General features: G+C 37.4%; 1 protein-coding gene across 3 annotated transcripts in view; it reads right to left on the bottom strand.

Moving 5' to 3' along the window:
* The window catches only part of kcnab1a (potassium voltage-gated channel subfamily A regulatory beta subunit 1a), a 106,215-nt gene that overhangs the window by 28,498 nt on the left and 57,403 nt on the right, over window positions 1-20,314 (bottom strand). For all 3 annotated transcript variants that reach the window (XM_057347962.1, XM_057347960.1, XM_057347961.1), the window contains one exon: window positions 47-90. In XM_057347962.1, the coding sequence (XP_057203945.1) occupies window positions 47-90 (44 nt within the window). The remainder of the gene's footprint in view (window positions 1-46; window positions 91-20,314) is intronic.

Here is a 20,314-nt window from a genome sequence, read left to right as displayed (position 1 = left end):
ACGCAGCACAACATATATTTTCTGAGATTGATCAAGTGATACTCACCCAGACCGAGGCATGATACTCTCAATCCAGATTTCCCAAGGTTCCTGACAGACAGAAACAGAGAGAGGGAGAGATATTGTTATTAAATCTGAACATCTTCGGGTTAGACTGCTGGGATCTAAACTCTATTTTATCAACAGAAAGTAATTAACCAGCAAAAACTACAGAAATGTGCTAGATTATGCAAGATTATGGTCGTTTCATTGTATGATTGTATGGTCGTTTTTAGATCAGAATAATAGTTCGAAAAAGAATATTGCTGAGCAAGTTTGCTAAAGTTAGCTAGTTTTGACATGTAAATATATTTTAAAAAATGCATAGTTAATCTCGGTAACACTTTACAATAAGGTTGTACTTCTTAACATTAGTAAATGCATTAGCGAACACAAATCAACAATAAACAATACTTCTACAACAGTTTTGCAAATAAGTGGGTTGTCCACCAACTTAATACACGTGGCCCATACGTATAAATTGGTTGAGGAACTTTCCCGCAAGGCCGCCGGAGGGTCCAACAGGCCCGAAACTTCACGGGCACTTGCGTCGCGGTCCCCCGAGCATTTATTCTTTTTAGTTCATGTTTATTGTAGCATTTACTAATAGATTTAAAATGAAATAAAAAAAAATGTTCACATTAGTTAATGCACTATGAACTAACATAACCAACTGTATTAACATTAACAAAGATTAATAGATTATGATAAACTACAGTTTGTTGCTCATTGTTGGTTCATGCATTTACTAACGTTAAATAATTGTTGTTAAATGATTGTTAAATACAATCTTATTTTAAAGTGTTATGGTACATTCACACGGGGCGCCAGTGTCGCGTCACTGGAGTTGCTCGCGGCAGAAGTTGAAAATTTCTTTTCAAGCGCCAATGCAGGCGTCAGCCAGTCAGTTCGCCTTATGCAATCAACATATTGCAGGTGCTAGCCAATTGCGTTCATGTAAGACCGGAGAACAACGTGACTGGCTGTTGTAACTATGACGATCGCGTCGGGCCACGCTTCAGACACGCCCTCCGTCAAGCGCTGAAGCCCGTGTGAATGTAGGGTTACTCTTATTTTTTATGGCACATAACATAACTCTCACTCCCCTTAAAGGGACAGTTCACCCAAAAATTACAATTCTGTTTTCATTCACCAAACAGTTCTTGGTCACCATTGATTACCATAGTAGGAAAAATAACAATGGTAGTCTAAAGTGCCCCAGAACTGTTCCTACATTCTTCAAAACATCTTCTTTTGTGTTCAACAAACAAAGAACTTTGTAAAACATTTTTCCTACTATGGTAGTCCATGGAGGCCAAGAACTGTTTGGTTACAAGCATTCTTCCAAATATCTTTCTCTGTGTTCATCAGAACAAAGAAATTTGTAACAACTCGTGGGTGAGTAAATGATGACTTTAGATTTTTGGGTGAACTGTCCCTTTAAGTACTTGGGTTTGTTACCACCACATTAAGTTGGTAGCTGTAGTGTGCAAAATCAGTTTATAGTGAGTTTTATTGATATCTAGTGGTTTGGGATTAGTGACAAACTTTGGCAGGGAAAACAGTAAAGTGCTGACAGAGAAAAAAAACGAGGATGAGCGAGAAAGCGCAAGGCGTTGCTTTTTGCAGTAAAAGTGTATTGCCTCTGTGGTACTATCAGTGTGAATTTATTCCTCTGGATCAAGGCTAGAGAATGAAGTTGCAGGGTAATAACTGTGCTTGTAGATAATAAAACTGCATCTATGACAGATTACATACATCTACAGTAATGCACAACTGTGTCCAGCAGGCTTCGAGTTACACAGCACATATTTTAATATAGTGCCCATATACTATTCGTTTTCAGTGATCAACCTGTCATTCCATAAAAGCGTTGCTGAACAGCGTGACCAAGAAGAGCCAGGACCGTAAGCAAGGGGGTAAAAAGGTGTGATGGATTTCAGGGCTATAACAATTTCTACATGTTATTGTGGAGCCCACAGTATACAGTACCTGAGATACCAAAAACTAGACTGCATCCTAACTAGGTTCAACATAATAAATCAAGCCGATCTCCTTCATGTAAAACTTTTTTTTATTTACGCTGAAAAGCAACAAGCAAAACGACATTCCTCACAGTGAAATCTGGACCATTACATTAAACATCAAATATCTTCTGACTGGCTGCTTTCGTGGACGCACAAATTTCTTGCCATCGGAAACATGTCACATCAGTCTGGATTTGACAAAATGCAAGAGCGTAAGCAAATCTATCTCAGTCATTTGACAGCACTATGTCTGTCTGCGTGTTCTGTGTGTTCATTCTGTGTGCTTTTGCCAGTCTCTGTGCCTGTAGGACATGCAGGAATTTCTCCCCACATCTGCTGTATTTGTATGTTATAACTGACACGACGGCAGGAGAGAGAGCTATCAATCCTTTAGGCAGTGCGAGGACAAAAAATAATGCCAGTCAGAGCAAGCTGGAAATCTGTTTACGATTACGTGAGAAGTATTGCCAAAAATGGCTGCACCAAAGGCAAATGCAGCATTGCGCAGTGCAGAAAAAAACACAACAATGATGAAGCATGAAACAGAAAAGAAAACTAGAAAAGGCAACAGAATTTATTACAGTGTTGGGGATGGTCTTTAATGTATAATTCTGTGTGTATTTTCACAAATCCACACACACGGCATCAAAGAGATGAGTGTCCCATGAGGTCACACTTGGCCATTGAAGCAACACAGACACACGGTTCATTAGGCAATGCTGAGTTTATCCAATCTTACATGAAGCAAAGTGTATATGCTGAACATAAAAAATGAGAGTGAGAAAGAGGTGCTTAAATCAGCCAAACAATTCATCATCATTAGACTAATGCTGCTGTGGTCACATGGGCATCTGCAGGAGCACAGACAGAGAGACGCTGCCTCAGCTGGACATTTACAAAGTGTGTCTGGACTGTTCAAAGAGTATTAAAGAGGTTATTTGCCCAGCAATTTCTTTCGGCGAAGCTCCGCTGATCGCTCGACATGTTTCTCAATGGATGATGAAAAGAGTAAAGCAGCTGAATTGCACTGATGTTGAACAGCATCAGAAAGGAGAGATGGGAGGCAATTCTAACAACTCTAAAAACTGACTTCTAATAGAGTTATATGTTATGAGGCTAAACTGTTATATTTGGCACATACAGTATAAATGTTTCTTATAACGAAAGATGACAGATTGATGTGTAGAAGTGTGTAATGTATAGACCACTTAACAAGACCACTTTTATTTTTTTAACTTACATATATCTTAAATATATTCCTTTAACATTTTGATTCGGTTATAAATATTCTGTTGGTTGTATTTTGTTCAAAAGTTTATGCAGTGTTAAAGTCCCACTGCATTTGATAATTGTATCACTTAAAACTTTTCTTTAAGCATTAAAATAGCATATGTAAATACGTTTTTTTCCTGTGATAGTAATTTATTCATGCCTTAAAATGACTTAAATATAACTCTACACCCTTGCTTCATTTAGTATACTTGGATTCATTAATATGCAATTTAGTCAATCGTGTGAGCTCGGACCGTTGATTATAGGTACATAGATGTATCATTCAAAGTGTGAGCAGCTTGTGCTCGTGTTGCAGAAGTAGAGCTGAAACAGCAACGATCAAGTCTTTGCTCCATCCTTACATATCTATGGCTCAAATCTGTTATTGCGATTGGTTACAGGGTTATGATGTCATAAACAGAGGCAGTTTAAAACTGCATTTTAAACTGTCTTTGATAAACTGCAGTTTTATGGAGAAATTACTAGATTTTTCACCACAAGGGGTCTTTAAAAACATGAAACAGGATGTTTTCCGAACTGTAAATATTCAACACAGAATTGATTGCATTTACATTTGTGCATTAGTCAAATGCTTTCATTAAAGTGCATTCAATTTAATTCAATTTACCAACCAAATGATTTTCTGGTTATGCTGTTTGTGCTTATGACCAGGGGTTATATAGGGATTTGTTATGTGCCGGGGCTCTGTGGGGGATTTTGAGGGGTGTGTATACGAAGCTTATAATCTTATTAATTGACTGTAAAATAGAAGTTGAGAGAGCCTTTTGCTATGAACAATAAAATGCTGATCAAACTCATTCTAGATGGCAGCAGTTTACAAAGCTACACGTGATAAGAATAAGATCTCTCCATAAGCCTTTGCCCTTTCCTTGTGTCAATATCAAATATCTTCATTTATTAATGTCCACAGAATTGTATGTATGTACTTTTCTGTCAAAACTTCACACAACATTGAGTGCGTTTACATGCACAACCTTTTTCACGTCTTTACATGCATAGTAATAAACCGGCTACTCAGAAAACCGCGTTTACATGGAAGTTTGAGACTTGCCGGGTTTCTCGCGTGCAGTGACGTCATCGTCGATAGTCTGTTTAGTAATGAAAAATGCAGCGGGAAAACGGTCAGAAGCTGTATTTTTATATCTCTTCTCATGTCCGCAGTACCTGCATATGTAGCAATAGTTCTTCATTTTGACATTTCTAAATCAACTGCATGATTCCAGAGCGGACTTTTACGCGTTATTTTACTATAACTTCCATTTGGGACTTTTACTATAGCGCTGTCAGACATGCGCACATAAACAAAACTGAGAGAAAACCGGTAAAGGCGTTTACATGCAGCGCGAAATCGGAGTAATGGGAAAAAAACTACCTCTGCCGAGCGATATAAGAAAACCGTTTTACGCGTTTACATGACCTACTTGCTATCAGCTTATTAAACGTAATCGGAGTAAGACTGTGCATGTAAACACACTCAATCACAATGACTGAGATGACCCATCGTTGCTGCCGCACACAAAATGAACAAACCGCTTTAAATGCTTGAATTTGATTAAAATGACATAATTTGGAAGTCGATCCTTTCTTCACAAACAGCTCATTATGATTTGAAACGTTAAAACAACAGTGCGCCCCGGGCGAGAAGCGGCGCCGCGCATCATGTCTACAACTCGTAAATATAGGCCGTGCGCGGCTGGGCGCTGCAGAAAGGAACCACAAGCGCGCGCAGACACCCGGTGCGTTCCAGACAGAATATAACTCCATCCGAAAGGCCCTTTGAGAATGCGACACCATACAAAGCGTCACTCCAAATAAAGAGAAAATGGCGTTGTTTGTATTGCTCTTTTTGCCGAGTGAATTTTTAACGGACAATTTAGTTTATCCCTTCAGAGCTTACACATCAAGAGCTTTAAGCTTCGAAGAGAGTAGGGCATAGGGATCACTTCGAAATGGAACGCAGCAGGGAATGATTTGTGCACGCACGCGGTCAATGTACGACTGCGAGTTGGGTCACTACGTTGCATATAGACCCGTTTTCCACGATCATCAATGTAAGTGTACACACTGACAAAAAATGGAAATTGTTACTTAAACTTGAGATTTATACTGGGGCATAGCAGATTTATACTGGCTCCCCCCAGACGGCCCAATTTAATCCCTGTTTATGAGCATCTACCATAATCATGTAAGTTAACATGGTGTAATATGATGTGGGAACAATATTTGGGTCACGGTGAGCCTGACCAGAATGCTTTCCCCCGGGTGTATTACCTGGAAGTCTGATCTGTGTGTGTGGGTGTGTGTGTGCTTCTGTGCTATAACATCTGTGTTTGTGTGTGTGATAGGCACTACAAATCCAAGGGCTCTCCAGAAAAACACACCTGAGTCCCATCTGGACTTAGTATGTGTACAGTATCATTACGCTTTATGGTTAGTGTCTTTCACAAGAAACGTTAAGGATCAAAAAAGATCTTCCTTGGCAATACCATGGTCACTGGTGACAGGAGATAGTGTGCATATACATATAGTACAGCTAAAAATATTATGCTGATAGTTAGTGATTAAAAATGTGAAAATCAATATGAAGAAGAGAACAGTTTAAACATCACAGAGATGGCGAGAGAGAAAAATCATAAAGAGAGGGGAGGCGTATAGTGAGGCTGGTTTGGCTCTGGCAGTTTTCTGATGTGTCGGGGGAGACCCCATCTGTGTCATCAACACAAAAAACTGTAACTATGTCTCAAATGCATATTACAGATATTCCTGTCAGGGAAACACCTCTGCTCTCGAAAAGCCAGACCTTTGATGTACAGCGTCCAGTCTGAATTGCCACTTGTTGATCTTCCCAGAACCAAAGAACGGGAGAATGACATATCCCGCCACCAACCACAGTGTGTTTTCTTATTATCTCCTATTCATATGCAGGATTACCAGAAATAGATTTAACCATAAAAACAGACCTACTGCAGACAAGATAAACAGCATCAGGTCAGGACCATGGGTTATTTGTGTTTGCAGGTCCTCTGCTGAATCTTATTGAAAGCCAGCCGATCAGATTAAAACTGGTTTTAACCATCACTTGTCATTTTTGTGAGCAATATGTATCAGACTGTCAGTGAGGAGACTGTGGGTGTACTGCAGTCTGAGACTACAGTCTTCTACTGACTAGCTGTAAAAAAACAGATGGGATTTATCTTTGTTAACTTGCAAAGAGCAAGACACCCCCTTTAAAACAATGGGAAAATATTTCCAATGATAAGAAACATATTATGCAGATCTATGCCCTTATTCATGTGACTTACACTATGACTTTCAGCTATAGATTGCACACAGAATGTTTTATCTCTTTTAAAAACATATATTTTACATTCTTTCATAACTCTGTAATAAACGAACTGCTATGTTAAATGTAATTGAATGTCACTGTTCTTAACAGAGCTGGTCACAAGCTTGTTGCTTTGGTCATTTAAAACAATAACAAAGTTTGATTTACATCTTCACAAGCGGTAAATAAATAAGTCAGGAGGAACTTACAATTTCATTATATAGGATTCAGAGAACACTGGCTTTAAAGCACAGTGTACACTCCTAAAGTAAATCCTGCGGTACTCGGATAGATTTACTCTGCGGCAAATAAGAAAGAAATGCTGTCACATGCTCAATAGGGCAGATTCAGTGCAGCTGTGCTAGCAAACATCAATCAGTTTGATTGACAGCGAGCCCTTTTCCTACTTTCCTTATTTCCTTGACTCATGGAGAGTCAGATAAGACAGGTTTGAGGTTGTTGAGCTGCATGTTTAATAATGAAGAAAATGCAGAGTGCTGTAATAAGATGCATGGAACACTACAGAAGATCCACTCAGATTTCTGGACAAGAGGTTCACTTCATATATTCTGAATACTTGGAAGACTGAGCAAAACAGAAATCTGTGTGATTTTGATATCTGGAGTTTGATTTAATGTCGGTTTGTCTGAAATGTAACCAGTAATCTTCAGAGTGCGGACTGACTGGATATGTTAAACCAGTGAGAGAATAAAGGGGTGGATATAAAAATGTTGGCTTCTGACAGTCACTTAAATGATTGTCTTTGAACAAATCAAGATCTTTGTTAGCAGATTGCACATTATGCTGATTTCAAAGTTGTTAGAGAACCCCTGGGAGTATTTAATATATATACGTAAACTGAAGAAAAAAATAAATGTTAAAGGTGCTGTGTGTAATTTTTTGCAGGATCTGTTGACAGAAATGCAATATAATATACATACTGTAATTATGTCTTCAGAGGTGTATAAAGACTTTACATAATGAAGCGTTATGTTTTTATTACCTTAGAATGAACTATTTCTATCTACATATCGCGGGTCCCCTTCTACAGTAGCCCTAAATGGACAAAGTTCTCTACAGAGTGCGTTTTGTAAATACGTTATCTCCATCGGCAAAGAAGCAAAAACATGACAACATTTTAGTCCTGTGTCAGCCACCAAAGTGCTTCGAAAGGGAGTGGGATTGAGCTGTTGGTTGCGATTCACAACCTCACAGATAGATGTCGCTAAATTCCAACACTGGACCTTTAATTTAGTACAACTATCAATTCTAATACAATAAAAATATAATTCAACAATAGAAGAAACTCAAGAGTGCAAAGTGTTTTCTACAAGTACAGCAGGCCTCGCTAAACCACACTTGGTATAAATAATCTTGTAAAAATATCTGTTGTGATCTGATGGTCATGTTTGTTGTACGTGACCCAAACCCAAACTGCTGACTACATTAAGAAACAAAATTGGCTAAAACCAATAAGAAAACCAAGACCCTTCAAAAAGCATAACTATTTTACAAAGTGGGGTGTCACAATATACCAACATGATAACAACTATGATATTAAAAACATAATTATTGATACTGTGTTACTACTGAACCTGAACATATGATAAAAAAATACAAAATTCAGCACCCCTTTACAATTTGGCCTCAAAATTAAATGAAAAATGACATCTTTTGGCCACAATAATCGCTTTCCTGTAGCTCAGTGGTAAGAGCATTGCGTTAACAATGCAAGGTTGTGGGTTCGATCCCAGGGATTGCACATGCCAATGTATAGGATAAAGCAATGTAAGTCGCTTTGGATAAAAGCGTGCTGCCAAATGCATAAATGTAAATGTGTGAAAATCTGATATTGTTACAGTCCAACTACAATGTGACATTTACCTGCTGCTTTAATTCAAAGCAGAACACTAAATACAGGGACAGAGGTGCCTTGCTCGAGAGCTTCATGGTAATGATTTATGGATCACTCCAAGCATCAACCTTTTCGTACCATCCCAAATCTTTGACCACTTGGCTTCCCCTGCACCAAGTAGCTAAGGATCTACAGTACTTGCTGGAGAAGAATGCACATAAGAGCAGCTGCACAGAATTCCTCTGATATATACATACATAGAAAGAAAGAGTTGGCACGCATTAATCTTCATGTGAGGTGTTATATCTCCTGGGTCTCATTTACACCTTCACATGTTGAGCTGTGTAGTTTCCCTCCCCATGATGCCGAGATACAGCTACCCTGTGATTACCTCCTTTCCCTTCAGAGACACTGACCCAGAGGACAGTTTCTGAGCATCACACACGCACACACATATACACATGAAAGTCACACACGCACTCGTGCAAACAAGAACACGCACGCACTGTACTTACTGTACAATACTGCACGCGATCATAATTACACTCCGAACAGGACAGAGAGAGAGAAACAGGGTCGCCAAGCAACGTTGAGTGGGCAGAGGGAGAGAAAAACACTTGCATTAGTGTGGATTCAAGCATCCGCTTAGTGTTAGCTTCCGGCGAGACTTCAGCACCTTGTGTAGGCGAGCGAGGCCACTGCAAGCCGTTTAAACATCACACACTGGTCATCGCATGCATCTGATTGAAACTAGAACAACTCCAGGAGAGAGAGAGAGGGGGGATTTGTCAAAAAATGAGCTTGACTCATTCGCATATATGAGAATGTTGGCGATTAAATCAATTTCTCATTCCCACTCTCTTCTACTAAAACCAATACATTTGCATGTTCCCTACAGTCATCAATTTTCTCTGTTTTCACGCCTGTCACAAAACCTCATTAATGCAATATAAAAAAACAAGGATTCTTTCGATAAATGTTTATTCCTGTACTTTTCATATTGCAATTTAAATTCTCTGTGGTAGCGTTGTTATGCAATACTGAAATGCTTTGGCATGCCAGAGGTCTTAAACTGACTTATACCGAGTTCAAAAGCATCACACCAGTTAAAACATGTGAATGTCAGATGTTCGAGACATTTTGAATGTGCATTCAGGATGCATAAATGTGCATGTGTAAATGTAATTCTTTTTGGTTGCAATGTCTACAAAGCTGAGGCCAACATCACCCATGTAAGTGTCAATTTGCTCAGTACAGTCAAGTCACAGATCACAGTTACCCCAAATTGAAGATTTTATCATCATCCAGCCAACCTGATGTCACTTGCAAGTTGCAACTTTTCTCCACGTGAAACACAAAAGAACTTTTATCAAAATGTTAAAACAAAATCTCCATAACAAATGGTGACGCAAAGTTCCAATTTGTTTTGGATATCATCATTATTGAAAATCTGGCCAGGGGCATAGAGTAAGCCACTGAGCCACATAGACTACTAAGCAAACAAACAAAAAAAGGCTTTCTGCAGGATCATTAGAAGGTTACATTTACATTTGACAGACACTTTTATCCAAAGCGACTTGCATTGCTTTCTACTGTACATTTTATCTGAATATGTGCAATCCCTTGGGATCGAACCCATGACTTTGGCGTTGCTAGCACCGTGCACTAACCACTGAGCCACAGAAAAGCATTGGTTGCAATTGGATTGCCTTAAAATTATGATTGATGATGCCACCTTCAGAGACAATGTTCCTCTCAGCTTCTGCTGCGATCAGATGTGCCAGAGCAGGTAAACAGGACAACAATGACTTCAAGCTTCATGAAGAAGAAACATTCACTGCTACCGTGTGACTTCGGGTCATTTATCATTAGACTGCTACTAATTAATATCCCATTCGAATAAGAACTCTTTGTCTGAGCTGATGGCATCTCCAAGTTAAGATTTGTGGTAAAAAGCTTATGGAAGCCCAAGTGCTCAGTCTGCAAAACATACAAATATAGCTCATGTGGCCTCACAACATGATGGAATTGTATTCAGAATTTAAGGTGTAATATGAACAAAGGTGTTAAAATTACTATTTAAATTGAATTTTGCCTAAAAGATTAATGTTGTAGCAGGGGACCTTTACCTGTTTCTACCTAAAAGACCAAAAAAGACCACACTACACAATTCAGTTTAATGTGACAAGAAATCAGTGAGTGACCAATCCAAACAGCACAAAGAGATTAATTGGCTAAAAAGTGTTTTGAAAAAATGTGGAAACATTAGATAACTGTTGAGTAAAGAGTGATACCTTAATGTCTATTTACAATAATCTATAAAAGGGAGAAATAATCTATAATCTGTGTTCTGTACAATTATATTTTATCGAAGCCATTTTGTTTGGTCGTCTGTGTGGCTCAGAGGCTTATTCTATGCCCTTAGCAAGATTTTCAATAATGATGATATGCAAACCAAATTGGAACTTGGCATCACCATTATTTTAGCTTTATATGGATATTTGGTTTTAAAGGAGCGATAAATTAAGACATCAATTTTAACCCGTGCTTTTGTTATATAAGAGGGAATCATATTCAAGCGAACATCCTGTAAGTGTCAGACCTGAAAATGCCCTTGTTACTGAAATTACAACTGTTATTGACACCAGGCCCAGCGAACACCGGATCCTGTAATGCACCTATCTATGACAGGTTGAACACCGCCTCCACAGAAGAATATCAACGACTACTTCTCTAGCCCCGCCCACTGATTTGCGCACGACAGTACTGAACACAAGTTGCGCGGAACCAGATAGAGCGAGCAAGCAATAAACATGCCGTTAAAGATCGCAAAATATTGTGCAGTCAGTGCCTGGTTGTGGAAGAACACAGTCGCTGCATAACCTTCCTTCGGATTACGACATTAGTAATGTGTGGTTGAAGTTTATTTTTAAAGATGTTCCAGCTCATGTGGGTAAAACATTGAGCGGCTTCATTTCACCGCAGATTCCTTTGTGAACAAGGCACAGGTCGACGCTGGATTTGCAGAGAGACTAAAATTAAAAAGCAGTGCTCAATATTGGATCCGATAGGAATGGCGCAGCATTCTTATGTGAGTAAAACATATTTGTACTATGCGTCACTATTGCTTTGTTAGAGATCGCTTGATATGCCCTGATAGCCCTATTCGCACGGGATTAATATTACCTGGGGACCTCTAGTCATTTGTAATAATTGCAGAGGTTGTCTGTGAGCTTAATCCCATGCGAATCGGCATCTCTGTGATTTGTAAAGTAAAAGTTCCCCCACAAATGACCCACTGTGCCATATTTTGACGAACACCGAGGTCCTGTGATAATATCAGTCCCGTGCGAATCGGCACCTCTGTGATTTGGCGGGCTCACATATCATTTTTCAAGGTTTTATCCACCGTTTGTGAATAATGGAGGCTGTTTTGAAGTGTTTTGGTATTTTTTCGGGTGCTGGGTCATATCCATAAGTTACCGGGAGTCTCCAATCTTAGCAGTGGGCGTTAACTTCCAAGTCTTCAATGCGGCACGCCCATTAAAACCGAGCGTTTGCGAGTCGGCCTCAAAACCCGGGTAGAAAATACCCTATTACTTATTGATTTTGATGTTTTTGAATGTAAAAACTACGCAAACGTCATAAGTAGATATCATACAACAGTACAAAACAATAAACAAGCCCAGTTCATGACACCTTTAACATTTTGATGTTCTTTTGTGTTCCCTGGGGAGAAAAGTCAAGTTTCAAGTGACATCAGGTTGGGTGAATGATGACAAAAAATGTTGTACAGTGCCTCGGCACCATACAAAGATTCACTCTGTAAGATAATAATTGTATGAAACCAAAGAAACCGTGTCAGAGGGAAAAAATGGAAAATAGGCCAGGCCAAAAATGTTGTGCAAAATCAGCATGTTTTTTTTAATCTGAAGAATACAAAAATAGTTTCAAAAACAGGGTAATAGAGTGTGGAAAACAGAGGTTGTAAAAGTCTAAAATAGGTTATGACTGTTATCAAAGGACATGCAAAGAATTGAGAGAATCACTCAGTTGAACGCTGTCTCATCTGATCATTTCTGAACAAAACCATTGTGTTTGCAAACTGTCATTCTGTCTCTCCACAGCCCGACACTGCTCAGTGTTTTGTTGAGTCTGCTTTAAATAAAACGGTGAAAAGCTGAGACGGCAGGTTTTTACCGTGTCGCGGCTTATGTACATATTTTCATGTTTTCATGTAACTGTTCAAGTTTTGTGCAGGAGAGCAATAAGCTCCTGTGGATCACAATAAGACACTTGATGAGAGAAGCAATCACCTGTTCCAAATCCAGAGCTGTTTAATATCAGACAGCCTCATAATCCTGCAGCTCCTGTCGATCCGGATGTGCATTATCCTACCTTTTCTCCTTTTGCCAGGAAAAAAATCAATGCTATTCATTACTGAATCTATTTACAAATGGGAAAACAAATGCCATTATTGATGCATTAATTATAACAACTAAGACCTCTCATTATGACCATGTCACATACAATTAGTCACGTAAATCAAAAATCATTGATTTTGTTGAAAATCTTTCTGTTATAGCTATTTTCCTCATCGGATCCAGCTGCATCTCATTTGATTGGGCATGTACAGCCAAAAAGAAAAATTTAAAGACAATTTTCAGTTTTTCTGAATTTACTATAGGTATGTTTTGGTAAAAAAAAAAAATCTGTGAACTACTGACAATATTTTTCCCAAATATAAAACAAAAATGTTGTTTCTATTTGCATTTATTTGCAGAAAATGAGAAACAGGTGAAAATATCAGAAAAGATGCTCTGTATTTTTTCAGACCTCTAATACTGCAAAGAAAACAAGTTTATATTCACTTTTAAGCAATACAACAGTAATATTTTGTTGAAATTCAACATACACTGGACTGGAATGGCCACAATACATCTAGAAATGATAATTAAAGGAAAATTTGGAATGGTCTCTTAATTTTTTCTGCGGCTATTTATACAGGAGCAGAGAAAATTTTATGAGAATTCAAACTATTCATTTTGCACTGTTGTTCATATACAACAGTGCGTATTCCCGTTTGGTTTGCTTTTCACTTATCAATAAAATGCCATTTGAAGGAACGTTAGAGCTGCGGAAAAGCCAATTCAAGTGTGACAGGCCACTACAGCTGCCGAAGTATAATATCCACAAGTGCACACACACACAAACAGTGATTCATCTATAGGAGGAGAAAAGGAAAGAATAATGAGAACAAGCAGAATTCATGCCCTTTATTGTTGACATCTGATGGTGAATATGATGGGGGTGGAAGATGGGAGGGGATTAAAGCTCAATAAAGCAACAGTGGGAGTGGGATCCCCTGAATCTCACTTTAATAGATTCTGTCAGCCTCAAACCCTAAAACACCAGCCACAATGCAAAAAGATGACACACCTTTGTGAAACACTCCGCATGTAAAATCAATCACCGTGTGTGTTTGTTAAACGTGTTTTTATTATCTGTAACAGACCCAATGCACAAGAGCTTGTCTCTGTAGTGTTCAACAAAAAATTAATAAATGAAGAGGTAAATAAAGAACTGAAATTCCCCTCCGGGACTTGCATTATTTACAAGTATGCTGTTTGCGTGAGTTCATATGAATGCAGTCGTGCTCAATAGACACTTCGACCTGATATCAGCAACACGTTCTCCACTTAGAGCAATATCATGAATTATTCACAACACAGTAACATAATGACAACAGTATTCTAAGAGTTTATTACAGAGATATGACGAAAGCTAAAACTTCCTATAATCCAACAGATTCAGTGTGTTTCAGTGCGGCACTGAGTCTAAAATAGGTCTAAAATGAGCTCAGAATAAAGAGGCCTGGGACACTGGGAAATACAGGTTAGAAAAGTTCAACTACAGAATCAGCAATAATTCACCTACACACATTACTCGACTCTAAATAAGATTTAAACATTAACTCTTGAGTTGTCAAGCATATCTTATCTCCAATGCAATTTCAGGCCATCACAAGCTGCAGCGCTCACGGCAAAACAAGCTGCTGTGAGTTATAAAGGAGTTTTAAGCACTATTATAAATGAACCCTTGTATGAACTTCCCTTACATACAGTATATTTTACCATGGTAACCACAGATTCTGCAAATGAAGCACTAGAACTATAACTATAGATCTTATAGATGGTCACTTCCGCTGCCATGCGATACACAATCAGACATCACATGAGAGTGCACTTAAACCATTGTTTCTTAAACTTTTTCTGCCATTCCCCACTTTGGAGGTAGGGAAGGGTTCCGAGCCCCACCTGTTCCCAACCGCCCCAATAAAATTGTAATAAACTTTAGGTCCACTGTCTGTCTTCGTTTTGTCTGCTGGTGCCAAATTTCCAATTCTCTTTTCATTCCATGTCACAAACTTGTCCTTTGCTAACTTTTATACCCGCTACTACTTCCGCCTCTCCACATTAAAGTTTTTGTTCCGCTTTAATTAACATTCCGACGTGAAATCATTCTCGTAGGCTACTATGCTTCCACGTGACATTTTCTTTGCAGTCTGATGTTGTTTTAAGTAAGGCTTTCATTTAAATGTGCCGTTGTTTTGTTTTGAGTGTATAGTCAATAAATAAAGGAATTAATAGAGATGGGCAAAAAAATGACCAAATTTCCTCCCGTTTGTCGCACCCCACCTGTGGAGCCCAACCCACACTTTGAGAAACGCTGACTTAAGCTATGCACTGTGTACTCTAGTTAACTACTCTAGCTAGATACAGTGTATCTAGCTTACACTGTAAAACTTGTGTAATTTGATTTCTACTTATATATTATATTTACTATTAGTACTGTTTTTAATTAGAGTTAAACTTTACTTTAATCAAAAGTAAAACACTTTGACTTTTGAGATTCAAAATGAGCAAGAGACTGGTCTCATTACCGGCATTACACTGCAAAAAATGACATTCTTTCTGAGCATTTTTGTTTTGTTTTCTAGTAAAAATATTTAAAACATCATAAATTATGAAACATTTACATAACAAGAAAAGTAACCTAAGACATTTAGTCTTGTTTAATGAAAGAAAATATAAGAACTAGGTAAGTTTTTGTTTAAAACAAAATTGTAAATGAAATCTACAAACCTGCTGCAAAACTACAGCAAAGTTTTACAGTGTAGTTTATGAATATCGCCTCAAATAGAATACTAAACAGGTTTTCCAAGCCTTTTTTCATGCATAACACAGTGCGAGTCAATGAAAATCAATTTGTACTTCATTCACTTGTACTGGTTCTGCTTAAAATACACTATTAATACTACATAATGGTGTAGAATAGTCCATACATATGCAATATGAGTTACAGCTATGTGTTCTCAGTCATTTCATAATAGAGGTAAAAATGGTATGAGGGATGAATTATTACTGCATGAGTCATGTATTTATAATATAGTATGTTGGTGATCTACCATGCTTATGGTGTGACAGCAAAAATTCAGAAAATAAATATTATTTAATATTATTAGCATTTGTAATATAAAATAGCAGATTAATCTTCACAGTTTTATTTGCTGTCATACCATACGACACATTTACGGTTTGTTTGTCAACTACCCATGTACATGTTGGATATACATGTCTTTGTGCATAAATTAGTGTGTGTGCATCCTTTTAATCCTACTGTGACGAGGGAGGCGTGACGAGAGCCGTGGGAGGAGGAAGCGATTGATAATGAGTGTCAACTGGGCGTCACACCGGCCACGTATCTCTCACGGAGGAGATCAGAAGCATAAAAGGACGAACGGCAGGAGAATACGCGAGAGAGGACCGGGCCCGGACATACGTTAAGCTTTGTTTATGTTCGTGTGGCCGGCAGTCATCCGAGAGGGGCTGCCGGCCTGTTTTGCTGCTGGTTTATTGTTTATTTATTTTTGATTAAAGTGTTTGAATGTTCGCCGGTTCCCACCTCCTTCCTTCCGTTTTATTGAGCTTTATTACACCTACCATGAAGGAATCATTTTGAGATGTGTTAGAAATTATTTTATTTATAGGACCATTGTGTCATTTTAGGCAGCATCTAGGCGTATGGCAAGCCGAATTAGCTTTTAATCATTCTCAGGATATGCATTTTTGATATCAACAATTCAATTCAGAATTGCATTTCTGATATCAGAAATAAGATTTTTAACATGTAATAAATTAATTATTGATATCTGAATTTGAATGGCAGTTTACTGTGATATTAACTAGTAAAAATGCAATTACAGATATCAAGAATTACGTTTTTTACTTGTTGAAATTCAATTTTTGATAATCAAGAATACACATTTCTGCGAGTGATTTCATTTTTACTAGTGAAAATGTAATTACTGATATCAAAAATAGTAATTGTTACTAGTAGAAATTCTATTCTTTATATCAAGAATTATAATTTTTACTAGTAAAAACTGAATTGTTGATATCACAAAATCATCCTGAGAATGATTAAAAGCTAATTTGGCTTGCCATACTAGGCGTGCGGTTGCGAATTGCAACCAAGGGCTCACTCCATCCCTCCCTTTTGAAGCGCTATATGGAGCCTGACACAGCACTAATATGTTGTCACGTTTTCGTATTTACAAAACGTTCTCAAGAGCAGTTTGTCGGTTTAGGGCTACTGTAGAAACAACATGGTGAATTCCATACAAGGGGACCCCGCGGTGTATGTAGATAGAAATAGCTCATTCTAAGGTAATAAAAACATAATGCTTCATTATGTAAGGTCTTTATACACTTCTGAAGACAGTTATGTATATTATATTGCAGTTCTGTCAATAGATCCTCCTAAAAAGTACACACTGGACCTTTAAAGCTCTCTGATTTGTTAAACACGTCAAATCAGAATGATGGATCATTAACATGTCTGCGTTTCTGTGTGTGTTTGTGAGCACTTGTTCTGTGATGTAATTAACACTCTAACCCGCTGATGTGAAGAGAGAAACAACTACAAACAGAAAGCTTTTTCACCTTTCACACCGGCTCTGCTGTGTTTAATGTGTAATCACACTTGTTATTGTAATTTCTTAATTTCTGGTTCAAACTGTCATGTAGCCTACTGCGTCAATGGATTATAAAAGATTTGATCAAATTAATTCCTTTTCAACTCACAATTATTTAACATAATATGCATGGCATATGTACAGTATGTATATATTCTGTGTATCAGAGGTTTGCTATAAGTAAAGGATAATGTACAGGATGATCTTACTGTACATCATACTGCAGGAGTTTATTTTGAGATTACAAGTAGCTGGGTGTACATTATCCCTTACATCATGAGTCCCTTACAGATACTTACATTATGAGTAGACTATTAGACAAAAAATACTGAATATCACATCACTTATCAACAAAATTAGTAACAAATTCAGACCTTGAGCGAGGAAAAAAACATTTAATTTAGTTTTTAAGACACAAAGTTCAAATAAATTAATCATTTGTAAATATAACCTCATATACAGTATGTTATTGATTAAGCATATTTATATTTAATTTATGTGTAGTATTAAACGACACTGGTCACAAACCTCTTCTTGGGACAGAAAAAGTGTTGTTAAACTATTTACACTATTATCAGTGTTTATGGAAGTATTTGCTAACGCTTTAGATTATGTCCCGCAATGTACCGCATAATTAAACAGGATTTATAGCGTAACTAATTGTAACAATAATGTACCTCTACAGTACATACAGTATCTGTAGATAAAGAAGAACAATATGCAAAGTTTGGGGAATAAAGGGGTAAGCGTATGGAAAATTAAAAACATATTTATGAGGGAACTGCATGCCATATAAACATCCAAATCAAACCACTCTTGAAATACTTGATTATAGTCTCAAAAGATCAACATTGATTTTTCACATGTTATGCATTAAAACTCATCAAAATAACTCATAATTAAAATAAATTATTTGTGACCAATAATCCTTAAATCAATAAAATAAAAATTAATCCTAGTCAAAACTCTGTCAAATTTACAGTTGACAGATAGTCTGCGTCTTTCATTCGTGCTGTTTTGCTTGAGCAAAAACTGAACACATCATTTTCCCTTATTTCATGTTTGCTATAATAATAAAATAAGAACCCTTACTTCATTCATTTCCACAGTGGCTTATTTATGGGTACATTGCAAAAATGTAATGCATGTTCACGCTAAGATTGTTGTATAGCATACTGCAGGTCATGCATACCACGTAATATTAAAATAGTTACCCCTTAGTTTTAAAATACTTAAAGTATAAATACTTTTTTGAATTTCCTGACTTTGACTTTCCTGACTTTATTCCCAAACTTTGAACATATTGTTCCCCTTTACCTACAGATATGTACTGTAGAGGTACATTATTGTTACAATTAGTTACGCTGTAAAATCTGTTTAATTATGCGGTTCATTGCGAGGCGTAATCAAAAGCGTTACCAAGTATTTTCCAGTATACATCCACAAAAGCAACTATATTGCTGATTGGCAAGTAAAATGCTACTTTATAATTTTTTATATATTTTAATTTCCCAATGGAGCCTGTTTCCCAAACACACATGTTTTTTGTTTGTGAAGTAAAACTATGAGACGCTGCAGGCAATTTATTTATAGGACAGCATACAGAATCTGTCCCTGCTACCTGACAGATATCACTAAAATATGTGTCATGAGACCTGTCTCTGTCACAGCCCTGGGCTCAGTAAACAGTGAAAGGAATCTGACCTCAGGATGCTATTATTTAGCCCATCAGATGACTTTGAGCCCTTCCCTTCCTGTCAGCCATTTTGAGCATTCAGGATGTCTGACAAGTCTTTTTTAGAGAGATGGGCGGTCTAATTCTGAGGCCGGCAGCAGTTGACAACTTGGCTAACATCGCATCCAAGGTGCTAAACTGAAGCCCTAAATATGCACCAGTACCACTAGGGGTTTGTCTCCCCAACATAAAAAGAATTCAGAAATATTGCCAAACGGGAAAACTGTATGCTGTGTTGTTGAAGAGCGAGGAGTTACAGAATATATTACAAGAATTAATGAAGGCTTTGGTAAAACAAGGTTTCAGAAATGTTAATGCCCAATTAGCTGTGGGTAAATGAATGTGGCCCATGCAGGATAAACGTGTATAATGTATGAAATGGATCATTATAAAGCATGGGGCTCTGCGGTTACAATTTATTTGTGCTCCTGTGGTTGGAAACGTAACAGATGCACATAGGACCGCATTACAATGATGGCCATGACTTTATCTGCTATGTAATAAATTATACTCCATATATAGAGATACTTGGTGCATTCATGTATCATCTGTTTTGAAATTTAAATTCAATAGCTACTATTATGCAACTATTATGTTCAACCCCAAAGACGCAAACAAGGCTAGCTGGAGCAAACTGAACCTGCCATAGAGATGATGATGATGATGGATGAAGAGTAAATGTAGTTTTTTTAATGTTCATTCAACAATTTTCATTTAAACATTAATTTCATAACAAGAATGCAGGATCAGATTTATCTTATGAAATCAGCATCATTAAAAATCTTACTATTAAAATACATTAACTATGCTTTTTAAAGTAGGCCAATAAAATGTTATTGTCTGTCATGTAAATGCAAATCCTACCAAAGCACGGATATTTTTGTTTTGCATTGTCTTTTAGATACAACAGTTTACAATGTCACTGCAATAAAATGCATAAATATTCATTATTTTGTGTCCCTTAGTTTCAAGAAAACCGTAAGAAAGATACAAACTATATAGA

This window comes from Triplophysa rosa, linkage group LG12 (assembly GCF_024868665.1).
Source record: "Triplophysa rosa linkage group LG12, Trosa_1v2, whole genome shotgun sequence".
Lineage (NCBI taxonomy): Eukaryota > Metazoa > Chordata > Actinopteri > Cypriniformes > Nemacheilidae > Triplophysa > Triplophysa rosa.
The sequence above is the reverse complement of the archived record's forward strand: the minus strand, read 5'-3'. Positions and strand labels throughout refer to the sequence as shown.